Source organism: Lemur catta, chromosome 3 (genome assembly GCF_020740605.2).
Source record: "Lemur catta isolate mLemCat1 chromosome 3, mLemCat1.pri, whole genome shotgun sequence".
Classification (NCBI taxonomy): domain Eukaryota; kingdom Metazoa; phylum Chordata; class Mammalia; order Primates; family Lemuridae; genus Lemur; species Lemur catta.
Window position 1 is genome coordinate 100,926,905 of NC_059130.1, and position 16,149 is coordinate 100,943,053.

Sequence of the window (16,149 nt, forward strand, 5' to 3'; positions counted from 1 at the left end):
ATAGTCTTTTCCCTAGGATTTCCTTAGTACTCTATATCTAGTTGTTGTGGGCATCTAAAAACATGTACAATTATATATAGTCCTAAATACTCTTTTCTAGAAGACATCTTATTTATTAACTCAAAGAGAAGAGTCAGCTGTGATGTTCAGCATTTATAGATGTGAGTATGCTTAGCATGTACAACTTAATATATGCCTTGTGGTATGCAAGTCTGTAGCAAAGCATGCCTTTTGCATTTGAGTGTTTTAAGAACTGACTTAAAGGTATAGGGAATCTTAAATTTTCCCGGAAACTGCGTGCTCAAGACAAAAAGAATTCATGTGGCCTTGTTGCAAACATGGTGTTGGTTTCACCATTGCACAATCAGCAATTTTATTTTGATGTTATTTGGGGGAAAGCAGTATTTTTGATTAGCAAGTAAAATTAATGTAGAAAACAAATACTGTGTTAACTAGTTGGTATAATAAGGCATCTGTGCCATGTTACATTTCAAGTCATTAAATTTCTAAACTTCTAATTACAACAAGGTTACAACTTTAATAGGAGAATCAATCAAACTTGAGGTTATTAATGGCTTTAGAGAAGTAAAATTTATAGAAATTTTGGGATTGAGGGAGAACTTTAAAATTGATTTTGTTAAAAATTGAAATATATACAATATTCAAAATTTTCGGTCCTACAATTCAGATTTATTGGGCTCCTACTACTTACTAGGCCTTCTTCCAGGAACTTTAACACAGGTGAGCACTTCAATTCCTCACAACTGTGTCAGGCACGCAGTACCGTCCCCCTCATTACGGAGGGGGCACTTGAAGCTCCAAATGCACTGTCTCGGGAAACACAACTGGAAAGTGATAAAGCCACATTTGATCTTCATAGCTTTTTCACAAAAGTACTTGCCTGTCTTACTCGTTGTATGGCATTTAAAAGCACGGTTTATCCAAATAATAATTTGAAGGGTGTTTTGCTTTTAAAATGTAAAATATTGGTTGTAAATACAGCAACATTCGTAAGCTTAAGTTCAAGAACTCAACCATAATATGAGTTTTTACCAGTGTTTTAAAGCAAAAACATTTGAACATGAACTAATCATTACTAAAGGAAAATGAAGACAATTTTTCTATTTTTATTTTGCATCTGCCAGCATCACATAGGTATACCAAATACACTTTCCAGAGAATGACCTAAGGCAGGAAAAAGAAAAAGAAATTGGCTAGACGGTCTCATTTTCAGAGCAATATTTTATTTCATCTTGGGCTTCTGAAAATCAAAGGTTTGCTTTGTTTAAGGCATGCTTGCCTCATTTCTCAATTTAGTATTAGAGTTTATAAACATGGGCTGATTTGTTCATTGGTGCTACAAAAGATAAATGTATTTGAAACAAGAGAGAACAAGGAAAGTCATATAGTCAGTTTAATTTAACTTCGCTATTTGTGAAGCTCATTAAAGTACAGGCATTCTCTGTGTTAGGGACAACCTGACTTAATGGTGTTCCATACTTATGAATGGGGCTCCCAAGGTTCCCCATAAGGATAATTTATAATTAATTAATAATTCTAGAATTAGTTTCTTCCACGCACGTAAGCAAACCTACATGGCAGAAGTGGTTCATTGGTGCAGCATCTTTACACTAGTAGCTAGTTTCATTGTTTACATGGTCACTTACTCACAGTATCTCTTTTGTTTTAACTTTTTAATTTGATTTTGTGAGTCTATGTTTACCGCAATGACTATGCCTCCAAAGTGAAAGTCTACTGCAAGTCTAGGTGAGCCTGCAGCAAAGAGAAAGGTGATTACAGTGGAAACAAAAATAGAAATAATTAAGCTTTTGGAGAAAGGCCAGCCGCCATCATTCATTGGGAAAGCGTAAGGCTTCAGTCACTTGACTGTTGGAGTAGTTATAAAGGATAAAATGAGAATAATAGAATGAGTGAAAGACAGTTCTCCAATGAAAGCATCAGTTATTACAAAGTGGCATAGTGGATTAGTTATTGAAACAGAAAGGTTATTATTGATTTGGTTAGAAGATCAAAATAAGCATAACAGTCCTATTAGCCTAGCATTGATGCAACATTAGATGAGTGGTTTTTTTTTTTTTTTGAAATTTCACCTACCTCCTATGTAAACTTTTTGTATGAGTTTGTTTTATGTTCTGTTTATTTGAATTAAAAGAAAGCACAATAATTTCTGTAACTTTATTATTACAGTACAGGGGTATTATTACTACAGTATTATGCTGTATTATGATTACCACGTGTGAGCCATTATAGTATTGTTATTATTACTGTATATGCACTGTTCATCAGAGATCCAAGTTTCATACAAATCCAACCTAAAGATGTTCTCCGGAATGCATCTCATCTGTAACCCAGGGGACCACTTGTATTCTGCTTCTGATCGATTTAAACTTGTACTTTTTTTAGTGACAAGATTAAGAGGAAACCATTTTCAACTTCCAACTCCATACCTTTTTGTTCCTCTTGAGTGGCAACAGTGGATAACAGGACCCTAACCTACCCCATGTGTTTTCTCTCGTGGTTCTGCCTTTGCCCACTCCACCACTTTGCTGATCAGTTTCACTTGAATGTGCCTACATCCCCACAAGGCTAGCTCTTAATTGCCAGTTAAACTCAGTTCAGCATTTAGCATGGATTTCATGTATTTCTCCATACCCCCTCCCCTACACATATGTCACCCTCATCTTCTTTGTGCTCTCATGGCAACTTAGGTATACCTCTGCCATAGTGTCCTGTTGTGTTTCCTTCACTGTCTTCCCTATGTGAGTGTGAGAATGTGTCTATGTAAATAAAACCTCCTAACTTCCTGGTTCTTCATTCAGTCTCATGACTTTGGTTGTACACTATTTTCTCTTTCCAGTTGTCTCTGGGCAGCTCTGTTTAGGCTCATGGGGTCCAAAATGAGCTCTTTAGATTTGCACTACCACTTTTCCCCTTACTGAGAGTCCTCTTAACTCCTCTTTCTCCCTCACCTATTCTACTAGTTATGAAGTCCTATCTGTTCTACCTTTTAAATATGTCTCCTATCTCCCCCTATCTAAAAATCTTTTTTTTTTTTTTTTTTTTGAGACAGACAGAGTCTCACTTTGTTGCCCAGGCTAGAGTGAACGCTGTGGCGTCAGCCTAGCTCACAGTAGCTCAAACTTCTGGGCTCAAATGATCCTCCTGCCTCAGCCTCCTGAGTAGCTGGGACTACAGGTGTGAGCCACAATACCCGGCTAATTTTTTGTTTCTATTTTTAGTTTACTGGCTAATATTTTTTGTTTGTTTGTTTCTATTTTTAGTAGAGATGGGTCTCGCTCTTGCTGAGTCTGGTCTTGAACTTCTGACCTCAAGCGATCCCTCTGCCTCGGCTACCCAGAGTGCTAGGATTATAGGTGTGAGCCACTGCACCCGGCCAAAATCTTCTGTTTAAAGAGAAGGGGGAAAAATGACTGGGACCAGTGAAAAGTCAATCCGGAGACATTAGTGTTCCTTGGCACCAGTTAGCCAGTGTCCTAAGTTATGAAAAAAGGCGTGGATCAACAGAGGGATGGAAATGGTAAATTTTCACTGGCTCCTCCATGTTTTACATACTGATGGCTCATATTCGTTAGTCTAGGAGGCCAATGGCAGTATCCTCCCATTTTTGTCATCCCAGTTCCTTTCTGCTTCCAGCTGAAATCACCTAATTCTCTACATTTATGTGTCCTATGTTCACTGGTACCTGAACATTCCACGTTCCTCCATATTTCTTTACCTTCACATAGGGAATCCTTCCTATGCACGTCTACCTTGTGAGCTCCTTTCAGATCTAGGCTTCCATCTTCATCACCTGGCAAAATGCTCCACACAAAGTAAATGCCAAATAAACATTTGTTGAATTTATTCACATTCTAAATGCAGAAATGAAGTTATTTGGGGCATCTGCCCAATTCATAATTATCCTATGTTATAGTCCCAGAAAACTCTCATGGGAATTGGTTGAAGCCATTTATAAACTGTGTGCTTTTATACTTAAGGCTAAGAGAGATTGAATCTATACATGGGTTTCCTTAAAAATGAATATAGCCAAGAGGAGTAAAATCAGGATACAAATTATTCCATACTTCTTAGACATGAGGGATAGGTAGTTCTCTTCCACCCTCTTCCCCGTTCATAGAACCATAATCTTTTAGAGCTAGAAAAAGTATTTAGGTCACAATAATTGAAAGTTGCCAAAATCCTTGAGTCTTTTTTTTTTTTTTTTTTAAAGTGTTTCAAATAGTGAATTCCAATTCAGGTATACAGTCCTTCTTTAATTAAATGGCAAAATTGAAATTTTAAAGTTATGCCACCAAACTCACCCAAAGCAGCTAGTTAGTAAATTTTGTTGGTTCTTGGAAACAAGATCTGATTCAGATCTCAGAGCATCAGTATAAGAAAATAATAATTGATCCATTTTGTTTATTAATGAAGTTGAAAAATTGGCCATTGGCAAAGCATTTAAGGTGTTACTAACTATTTATCATCATGGATATTTTTTGAATACCTACTATATATATTGCATAGTTTTAGACCCTATAGAGGAGTTATAATTGTATGATGTTAAACCTACTCTTTTAAAACTTAAAATATTAGCCAGGCAGGGTGGTACACGCCTGTAGCCACAGCTACTTGGGAGGCTGAGGCAGGAAGAATACTTGAGTCTGAGAGTTTGAGGCTGTAGTGCTTCATGATCACATCTGTGAACAGCCACTGTGCTCCAGCCTGGGCAACATAGCAAGACCCTGTCTCAAAAAATTTTTAAAAACTTAAAATATTATTGGTCTTATAAGATGCAATAAGTGAAATTGAGAACAATAGGTGCTGGTATGCAAATAGTACATTCTGAAATATTTGAGTGTGAAACTGACATTTACATACTGAATCATATTTTTACACTAATTTCCATTTTGTGGAGGCAGCATGGTTTCCTGGAAAAGCATGCAAGACTTGCAGTTGGGAAGCCTGCATGTGGTCCTGACTCTTGATGCTAATTACCTATGTGGTTTCGGGCAAGTTACTCTCTCCTTTTTGAACTTTAGTCCCTGCATTTATAAAAGGGGTGCTGGGTAAACTAGTTGAGATCTTTGATCCCTCCTAAGTCTACAACCTGCATTTTTGTCAAATACTATGAGTGCCAAAGATGGAATTTTAGCCAGCTTTGATAATTTGACTGTACTAAAAGAAAATAGCAGGTGCACTGTTCCTTTCAAAGTGCAGCCTCTGTTTAGTATATTTAGAAGTCTGCTTATTAGAACCCTCATCTCTAGACAAACTGGTTTGACTCATTGGTGGTTCTGCATCTCCTTCTAAATTACTGACCCACGAAGAATGGAAGTATACCTCACATGTGTTTAGCATTCCAAGGTGCAGCATATCAAAAAAGAAACTGCATCATTCTCTAAGGCACCTCACTCATAGCAATGTCTTCCTATTCAATTAGAGGTGGCAAAGGCTGGCCTGGCTCCAAAGGAAGACTGTCAATTCCTCTCTTTTTCTGTGTCCACGCTCGGCAGGATGCTTCCTCACGCCCACCTCTCTCCCCCTTGCTGTGACTTTGGCTTCCGCCAGATGTCACACCGCTGCTTGTCACCGCCTAGACTCTTGTCACTGATTTTGTTGTTTCAATGTATTTATCACAACTGTTCTCTTTAGCTGTAAAATTTATGGAATTTCACACTCTTCTTAGTTACTACAGTGTTTCTTTTTCATAGGAGAGGGAATATACAAGAATTAGAGAGAGAGAAACACTCCCTCTAACTTAAGGAAAGTTTGTGTGTGTATGTAGTTCTACACTGTGCCCGCCCAAATGTACAGGAGCCCAAAGTGGAACTGAGCTCAGTTCCGCAGGGCTCAGAGGTACTTAAGTCTATTTCAATCCCAGGAAAAAGCACATAAGAGATGTGCTTATTGGCTAATTCCCCTGGCTTAAATTTTATCTCTTTTATTAGTAGCAACCAAATTTTATTGGCTCTCTGTGGTATATCTACTTGATCGTATTATCTAGTCAAATGTTGATAATGCAGTCAAATCCTAAAAATGATGGTGGTGGTGGCGATGATAGTGATAATAGTCAATCTGTATTATTACAATATATCAGACATTGCACTGAGCACTTTACATGGATTTGTTTAAACTATACCACAACCTTATAATCATGGGTACTTTTATTGTCCTTGTTGTATAGATGAGGAGATCTCAAAATGACCAAAAGCTCATCACTGTAAAAATAAGCTTACATTATTATGTACTTGTTAAGGTAGGAAAAAATACATTTGTCTAGTTCTCCTCACTGGCTTCTATTAAGAGGCAAAATTTGGTGGTACCCTTATTCTAGAGGCTAAAATTCATTTTGGGTTCCCAGGATAGTTCATTTAAAATTTTTTCTTTGTATATGAATTAGACATAACTTTAAAACTAAGCATGTTGGTATTTGCACTGTAAACCATTGATGGTGCTCTGCAAGGCCAGAGTGTCTTAGCTAAATATTTGGATTCATTTACCGGTCATTTGGATATTTAGGTTAATCCTAAACTATTATATAATATTTAGTCTTAGCCTTTGCTGTGGAAGATACCTAGTCATATAAGTTACAGTTCTTCCCTTGGGGACCTCATGATTTTTTTTTTTTTTTGAGACAGAGTCTCATTCTGTCGCCCTGGGTAGAGTGCAGTGGCATGATCATAGCTCACTGCAACCTCAAACTCCTGGGCTCAAGCAATCCTCCTACCTCAGCCTCCCAAGTAGCTGGGAATACAGGTGTGTGCCACAACACCCTGCTAATTTTTCTATTTTTAGTAGAGACAGCGTCTTATTCTTGCTCAGGCTGGTCTCAAACTCCTGAGCTCAAGCAATCCTCCTGCCTCAGCCTCCTAGAGTGCTAGGATTACAGGTGTGGGGGGACCTCATAACTTTATCTTATTACTTAAACTTGCTATCTGAACAGAATAGTGGAGACAACCAAAGGCTAGATTATATCATGCACAGAATAGAGATTACATTGTAAAAGATTTCTGGTAATCTTTGTAAAAGAGTTCCTGGCAATTCTGTCATTATTGCTTAGTGTTTGCATTTTCCCAGAATAATTAGGCAAGTTAAAAATACTAATCATGGGAAAGAAGGGAACTGATGAAAAAACATCTAGAAAGTGAGGCTTAACCCTCAGAGTGGACACATTTGTAAGGTAAGAAACAACGTGAAGGTACTTAATACATGTTGATTTACTTTGCAAATCTGGATGTAGGTCTTCTTTTTTGAGGGGCTAGGATGGGTTGACCATGAAGTAGATATCCTCTAAGTGTCTAATATGAATGCTTGTGACACTGAATACCACTCCTTAGGGACCTTCTTTTGTCCTGGGAATGAGAGAGGAAGAAACTGTCATTTACTGCTTTTCTACCATGTGTCAGATGCTGTGCTGGGCACTTTTTAAAAATATCCCTCTGTATGCCTTTATGAAGACACATATGAGGAGTTTCTCAGTACCAGAAGTAGTCAGGCTTCTCCTAAGTATTTGTACTGTTTATTTCATGGACACTTCATAGATGGTTATGTTTCCCTAGTAATAATATTTACCACTTACCAAGCTTTTGCTATGTTTTAGGCATTATGCTTATCATTTACATGCATTATCTCTTTGAATCTTCCCTGTAGCGGCCCTTTTGGAGAGCTATTATCCCATGTTTTAGATGACAACACTAAAATTCAGAAAGATTGACTGACTTTTCTAAAGTCACACATAGCCCAGGTGTTTCTTCCTGAGATATTTATTTATTCTATTGGTCTCCTCACTTTGTTGAGTTCTGAATGCCTGACCTGTACCCTAAGCTTTTCTTTACGTAGCAACCCATGTCTAGAAGAAGGTAGAAAGAGAAGGACTCAGAACCTAGCAAAAAGCAACAATACTATGTATTCATAGAGATGCTGGCAATTGACTTAAACTTGAACCACTTCTCAGAAATAGAACCTGTTTCATTCTGACATTTGTTTAGTGATTTTCTTAATTTTTTCTTGTGATATTAGACACTAGCCATGTTATGTATTAAAATGTGTAATGCTTTGTGGTATAATTATTATTCATTCAGCAAATATTTGTTGGGCATGTACTATATGCTTGTACATATTGAATAAGCCAGACACGGTCCTGCTTTTGTAGAGTTTATAATTGGCATAAATACTTGAATAGGTGGGTCATGTCTTATATATACTAAGTTTTTTCCTAAACACAACACAGCAGTCACACTTGTATGCTGTAAGAATAGTACAAAATCGGATGGCTTGGAATTTATCTCATTCCAGGAAAACACTAATGAATCAAGAGAGGAAATGTAACAATCAAGAAATCCATAACTGTGGTTTGTCACTTTGAATGGCACGATTCTTAGAGGTGTGTGAGAGTGATAGTACACTAGAGTTTATTTGAAATTTTAAAAAACTAGTGTGAGCCGGAGATCTTTGATGGAACATTGTCAGAAGAATTCAGAAACTGCAAGTTGTTACACAGATGTATTGATTTAATTAGTCTAGATAACACCATTTATTTATGCTTAAGCATCTCACACATGCAAAAGTTGGTAATTCGAAGTCACACAATAATTTGTGAGTTATCTTCTATACCACGAGTTGTAGCTTTTGAATACCAACTTTGGTGAGTGTGTATGTATGTGTGTGTGTGTGTGTGTGTCAGTCATTCTTAAGCATAAATAAATGATATTATACGGACGAATTAAGTAATACAATGTACTTGTGGAATTCTGTTCACGTAGAGTTTCATGTAAAATCTTCTGGTAGTGGCTTTTAAAATAACATTACTTGTTTTTAAACAATTTAACCTCATAGTATTGTGGGCAAGATCCTCCTTGGAGACAGAAGGTATCTGTGTTCTGCTGGTTAAGGCCTCTTTGGGTATATAGGTGAACCCTTAATATACCATTATAACTTGATAAAATTATTTTGGTTAACCATACCATAGGTGTTCTGGCCAGTGAGTAGTGAAGAGGTATCCCATCAGCAAAAAAGATCAACTTTTTTTGTGATAGGTAAAATACTGTATTATTAATTCTCTTGGTGAGGTAAACCAGTTAGAATTCCTTTTCTTCTCTCTCTCTCTCTCTCTCTCTCTCTCTTCTTCACCTCCCCCACTTTTGACTGTAAGAATACCAAGGTATTCTGTGTCTGCCAGATTTTGCAGTACTGTTTTCACACTTTTTTGTAAAAAAAAAAAAAAAAAAAAAAAGGAGCTATTAGTTATATATATTTATATATATGTTTATCTCTTGCTAATTTAAATAGGTTTTTTGTTGTTGTTGTTTAAAATGGTGAGCTATCAAAAGGAGACTAGAATGTAGTTAATATACTAGGAATTTAGGGAGCATCTTTTATTCCAGAGTTTGGGATGCTTCACCTCTAATATTTTTTTCACTATACTCCCTAGAAGATAGAAAGGAGAAGGATTAATTAACCCAGTTTTATACATAAAAAACCAGAAGCTCATAAGGGTTGTGTCTGGCCTAAGGTCAGATTTGCTAAGGAGGTAGTCACAGACACACAGAGAATTCAGAGCTTGGCAGACTGTAGTACATTGGGAAATGTGATAGGCAGATAATTATTTTCTCAGAAGTCTTGACTACTACTGGTCAATTCTTATTCCTCTGAGGCTATCCACTATTTTATCCCCAAGGCAGAAACTTGTTTGTAGGTTAGGGTTACTCTGTACTCTTCAGGAGGTGTTAGGAACCCTTCCTGCTTAGCACAGTTGGCTTGGAATTAATATAACATGAGTTTCTTCAGGCTGCCAAATGCCCATGTTATTCAGTGTTCAAAGAATGTAAAATGTCCCTTTTAGACCCATTAGTTGTTATTACTTCATGCTGCATAATAGGGTGTCATTTAATTGAATATATGTACATTTAATTAAATATATACATTAAGTTTAGGGATGGACACATATCCATAGGCAAGGCCTGCTTACTACCCATTGAAGGAAACACAAGAGGAAAAACACATCCTGCAGAGAAAAAGGAAGCCATATCATATAAAACAGGAGTCCCACCACCCATGTCTGGGGGCATAGACAGAATGAATTTAATGTGGTAAATGCCTCAGCTTGGTTAGAAAAAAAAATCATCCATTTGGAGATGAAGAGTAAGGTAGACTTAGTCAAGGTTCTGTATAGTAACTTGTGTTTGTAGACTTGCAGGTAATTCAAAGAAAGGACACCTATAAATCCAAATTATAATTACTTTCTATTTTTCTCAAAAATTACTTTTTAATTATCTTAGGGGAGGCTTGTTATATTAGAATAATGTTAGCATTTTACATAAGGCTACAGTTCTTCAAAAGTTACTGTGTTTCTTTATGTTTGTGGCTTCCATTACTGCCATCTTTATTAAAAGTCTAGTGATTTGACTTAAATATTTGAGACCTACTATCCTTCCCCACCTCACAAGTTATTTCTTTAATAGTGGGCATACAGTTTATCATTTGGGATGTTGTCTCATGTGCTCAGATGTGAACTTGTTTATTTTGTTTGATGTGCTTGGAACTGCTGCTTTCTCAATGTGTGGCCTGACACTGTCAGAATTGTGTTTGTTGGTTTCAACAATTAGTAATAACACAAGAGCACACATGCTTTGCCTTTTGCTTTTGTACAGGTTCTTGTCTTTAGGCTTTAAGAAGAAAGCAGCTTTCTCATGTGCCTTAGTGAAAGTACTCCAAATACCCTTCTGTTAAAAGAAAACAAGCCAACCTCCGTTCGTCTCTTACCACATTCCAGGTCCTCTAGATTCCCCTACATTTTTACTTTCATTGTGATTTACTCAGTTGCAGCTAGTATTTTCTTACTGAACAAGAGTTAGAATATTCCCATTTGCCAGGGAAGAGAAATATTAATAGGTGTTCTTTGATCATCAGTTTGTCACATCTTTCCTTTGCAGACCCCATATCACGTGAACCTCCTCCTGGCTGGCTATGATGAGCATGAGGGGCCAGCACTCTACTACATGGACTACCTAGCAGCCTTGGCCAAGGCCCCTTTTGCAGCCCATGGTTATGGTGCCTTCCTGACTCTCAGTATCCTCGACCGATACTACACACCAAGTAAGTAGCACCTCTCTAGGAGGGAGCAGTGGCAGAGCCCTGCCCTCAGCTGCTTCCTAGTTATGTCCACGTTTGCAGTTAGCTGGCCAGGGATTGAATAGAGGATGGATCCCCAGAAGCACAAGCAGGTACCCTCTGAAAGCTTCTCTCCTGTGGTCAGTAGGGTCTTCAAAAAGCTGATAAAAGCCCCTTTCTTGCCAGCCAGAGTGAGATATTACATATCTCTAAAGCTAAGTTTTGTTTTAAAGGGAGGTTAGAATAGATGCCATAGTGAGTAAAACATTTGTATTAGGTTCTATAATTCTTCAGTTATAAGAGTTAATTTTTTTCACTCATTTTGCTCTGCCGGATGCTTAAGAATGAATGAGTAAACCAAGTAGCTGTGTATTTATTTTGAACTTGTAAGGATAAACAGGTCCCCAGCATGACAAATGAGGGTTTCTTTGCTTAAACATAAAAGCCTTTTAAGGCCACGGACCTTTTAAGGCCCTTTTAAGGCCCTGCCCTTGGTTATCACCCAATGGCTGCTCCCTTCTGTAAGAAAAAGTTGTCTCCCTCCTTGTCCATAAACTGTCAGCTTGGCAAAGCTTCAGACACAGGTTTGCTTTTGTGCTGTTTTACCTTCTGACCCCAATCCCAACATCACCTTTAGGCACTGTGGACTATAGGCACTTGGGATTCATAGCTCTCACAGACTACAGATGCAGTACAGGCTGGGTGCAGTGGCTCACACCTCTAATCCTAGCACTGGGAGGCCGAGATGGGAAGATTGCTTGAGGTCGGGAGTTCGAGACCAGCCTGAACAAGAGTGAGACGCCATCTCTACCAAAAAAAAAAAGCAGCACAGATAACCACTTCTCTCCTTACATTCCATTTGTCCCCGTCAGTATCGTAAGAATCTGGCATGTTCATTCCTTTTTGGTGCTGGCCTCTCACTCAACCCTCGGTCATGCTAGAGCTCCAGGCCACATCCTGAGAAGAATTAGCCTGGCCTCCTGGTGATTGTTTCTTGATTTGGCATCTGTCAATAATACAGTTGATTTGCCCACCAAAATAACCACTAACCACCCTTGAAGCATAACTTTATAATGTGTCACCCCAGTTTTCTATGCCCATGGACAGTTCCTTCGGCTCCTATTTTAGGAGAGTCTCAGCCCCATCCTATGAATTCTCTTCCCATTGTTAAACTGAGACCCAGCTATGAAAGTAAGGCTGAAACTCTGGCCCTGTCCTCCCTGCCCCTGATTTGCAGTTGGCTAGGGCAGATGGAATTGATTTAAGCCCTGGACTAAAAGGGGGTGGAGGGGGTGGGCTGTGTAAAAGAGAGGCAGGCCTCTGGACTTCTTCAGAGGCGGGCCTTGGCCAGGGGAGGCAGAATTCCGTCATGCTTACCCTTCTCTGTAGCAAATCAATTTGCAATGGCTTGTGGCTGCTGGAGCGTTGGGTCTGGGGCACCCTCAACTGCATACGGAATAAGTTTGTAGCAAGCTAGAAGGCAAAGCATTTTTTGCCTTTTCCATTTGTATGGCACTTGGTCCTGATGAAGTTTGAAACTTAATCAAAAGCTGCTGAGGGTTGGACTTAATAACAGCACCTAAGTTCTTGGTCTCGTTCTCTTTCAGCTATCTCACGTGAGAAGGCAGTGGAGCTTCTCAGGAAATGTCTGGAGGAGGTGAGCAGCTCCCATGGGAGCCTGAAAGGAATGTTTTGTCTCTCTCTTTGCCAATATTGTTCCTATTCTTTGCTTGCATTTTTTCTGATCTTTGCCAGAAGGTGTAATAAATACCCACTAACCAGATGTGAAGTTGCTACCAGGGACAGAGTTTGGTGTGGGTAACAAGCTTATTTTTCTCTCATGGATCACCTCCCCATCAATGTCAGTTTTATAATTTAATTACTTTTGTTTTGGTTCATCCAGACCAGTGGTTCTCAAATTTTAGTGTGTATAAGCATCATTTGGGGAACTTGTTAAAAAATCAGATGACTAGGCCAAGACGGGAGGATTGCTTGAGGCCAGAAGTTTGAGACCAACCTGGACAACATAGTGAGACCCTGTCTCAGTCAATCAATCAATATTTAAAAAAGCAGATGACTGTCTCTGCACAACCTCGCATTCTGATTCCACTGTTCTGATGTACAAACTGAGAATCTCTGTTTTAACTAGCAGTCTTGGGTGATATTGCCAATCCCAGGTGGTCCCTGAGGCCATACTTGAACTACTGCCCTAGACTTTATACCTGCTCGAACTACTGCCCTAGACTTTATACCTGCTCTGTTCTTGTGGCACTTGTCATTGCCATACTGTCTGTATACTGTCTGTTCCCTTAACAGTGCATGAGTCCTTGTAATCTGGAGAGAAAGCCTTCCCTGAGAATTCCAGGAGGACATAGAAAGCAACTAGGACGCTTTGGGCTAAAGGGGAGAGTGGCCTTCAGTTTGTGAGACCAGCAACAGACCACACCCATTCCAATACTACTCCTTAGAGTCTAAGGCTTTGGGCTTGACTGTAGGATAAGGAGGTCAAAAAGCAACCCCACTAGGTTTTTTCATTCTGTTACTGTTTTTGTGGCCTGAGGATGAACTTGAATTCATGGTCTAGTGAGAGAGTGAGGGCATGAGAGCAGGTGGGAGCACCTGAAGTAATGTAGTTTGCCTCTTCCACAAGCCTGTCTTTTTCAGTTCACAGTACCCACCCCCTTGTTTATAAATCCCCTTTCCAAAGCAGAAGCTGAGAATAAACTCTTGCTTTTCTTAACCATTCAGCTAAGGGGCCACATTAGTCCAGCAGCCCCAAGTGTTGCAAGGGGCTACCAGGAAGAAGCCAGGAATAGCAAGTGCTCTTGAGACTTTATTCCCCATGAATCCTAAAGAGGGCCACTTTAGAAACCCTTATTTTCTTATTGTCATCTTTTCTTGCTCTTGGAGCAAGTTTCTGACATATAGGAGTCATCAGCCAGAGAGGACTCTGGAAATGGAATGGGCTCTTGCGGCACAGTGCTCAGCTGCAGAGGAGATGGGAACCATCGAGGAAAGGAGGGCTAAAGCCTGGGAGGTGAACATTTCTGGGATAGGCTCCAAAGGGAGCAGGTGGAGAGATTTGTGTCTTCTCTCTGGAGGCTTTAAGTTAGGTGTCCAGAGAGGATAGCCACAGAAACAAAGATTGCCCCAGCTGTGTTTCTCTGTAATCTTCTGTCAGGTTAGTGGAGCTGTCAGCTTCCGTGCCCACAGCTCCTTTGGAACGGACTCTCAAGCAGAGTTTTTATGAGCATGCAGAGATGTTACCTTAATGACAGACAGGTCAGCCTGCATTGGAGGAGACAGAGCAGGGGTTGTTCCAAAAACAGTTCTGTTGACTTCCTTCCCACCACCCCTCCAGCTGCATACACAAACACACACTCACCGGTTCTTATAAAATGTGTGGGTGACTGGAGCAAGGAATTGGGACCTGGGAGTACACTGCTTTGGTCTGAGGGCAGTCACTCCTTGTTGGCTTATTATTATCTTGAGACATTTGAAGAGAGAAGTCTGTGTTTGCCAGACTGATTGGCGACAGACTGTGGGGAAGGGAGCACTGGGTTCTCTCATTCCTTTCTCAGCTGACTGACTAGAGATAGGCTCCCAGCTATATCTCACAGGTCACGCTCCCTGCCTCCCAGGCGGTCTCCACTTACCATTTGAGCTTTCCTGAGTGTCCTTAGTAACAACTGCCCCCAGTAGAATATCAGTTTCAGGCCAGGCACATTGGTTCACACCTATAATCCCAGAGCTTTGGGAGGCTGAGGTGGGAGGATTCCTTGAAGACAGGAGTTCGAGACCAGCTGGGCAACACAGCAAGACTCCATCTCTTAAAAAAAAAAAATTAGGGCATTTTGGTGTGTGCCTGCAGTTCTAACTACTCGAGATTGAACGACACCACCGTAATCCAGCCCAGCCCCAATCTGGGCAACAGAGTGAAACCCTGTCTCTTTTAAAAAAAAAAATCAGTTTCATTTTTGTCTGCCTGTATCCCCAGTGCCTAGAACAGAGCCTGGCATTTAGTTAGTGCTCAATAATTATTTGTTGATCGATTTCCTTCATATCTCTCTGCAGCTCCAGAAACGTTTCATCCTGAATCTGCCAACCTTCAGCGTTCGAATCATTGACAAAAATGGCATTCATGACCTGGACAACATTTCCTTCCCCAAACAGGGCTCCTAACATCATGCCTTCCCTCCCACTTGCCAGGCAACTTTTTATGATGGGCTCCTTTATTTTTTTCTACTCTTTTGAAATGCACTCTTGACAGATGGTTAATTCAGAATAAAGCTGAATATGGATAAACTGAGCTCTCTGGTTTGGGTCTCAGTTTACCTGACATCACCTCAGAAAGTGGAAGGAAGATTATTTCTCTGTAAGGACTGTCTTTCCTCCTGCCCCTGTCCCTCCATTAATGCTCTTGGTGTGCTTTAGCAGCTGACAGCCCAACATTCTACTCCACTGGCCAGCTTCCTTCCCACCTAGCTCTTTCATACACGTTGCTTGCTAATATGGCATTCCCTCTAAAGCAATGGTTCTTTTTGCCCTTAAAGCTTTTAAAATTAAATAAACTGAATAGGTAATACATGTACTTAATAAAACATGCAAACAGTACAAAAACATATAGTGGAAAATGTTTCTCCCATGCCTGTAATCTAATCACTTGCTTCCCTTCCTGCAGGCAACTTTAGCTACTAATTTATTTTCTACCTTTTAATAGGGAGGTAGTCTGTTCCTATATAAAAGTATGCTTACCAACATACAGACAGACGCATGTCCCCTTCAAATAATATTTTAAAATGGTCTTTAAATTTGCTTATTTAATACCATATTAGAGATTTTTTATATCAGTACATATAGATCTGCCTTATTCTTTTTGACAGTTGCATGATATTCCCTTAATTTGATATATCATGGGCTGTTAACCAGATACCTGTTTTAGTCTTAACCTAGTATTTGGAGAACAATGTAGATTTTTTTGATTGAGGCCAATAAAACAGTGGTTCTTAACTACTG

General features: G+C 39.4%; 1 protein-coding gene across 1 annotated transcript in view; it reads left to right on the forward strand.

The window, feature by feature from the left end:
- PSMB2 (proteasome 20S subunit beta 2) overlaps window positions 1-15,442 on the forward strand; it is a 33,572-nt gene extending 18,130 nt beyond the window's left edge. The window contains exons 4-6 of the mRNA XM_045548285.1: window positions 10,956-11,118; window positions 12,741-12,790; window positions 15,208-15,442. Of these exons, the coding sequence (XP_045404241.1) occupies window positions 10,956-11,118; window positions 12,741-12,790; window positions 15,208-15,315 (321 nt within the window). The 3' untranslated portion in view covers window positions 15,316-15,442. The remainder of the gene's footprint in view (window positions 1-10,955; window positions 11,119-12,740; window positions 12,791-15,207) is intronic.
- Window positions 15,443-16,149: the final 707 nt, after the last annotated feature.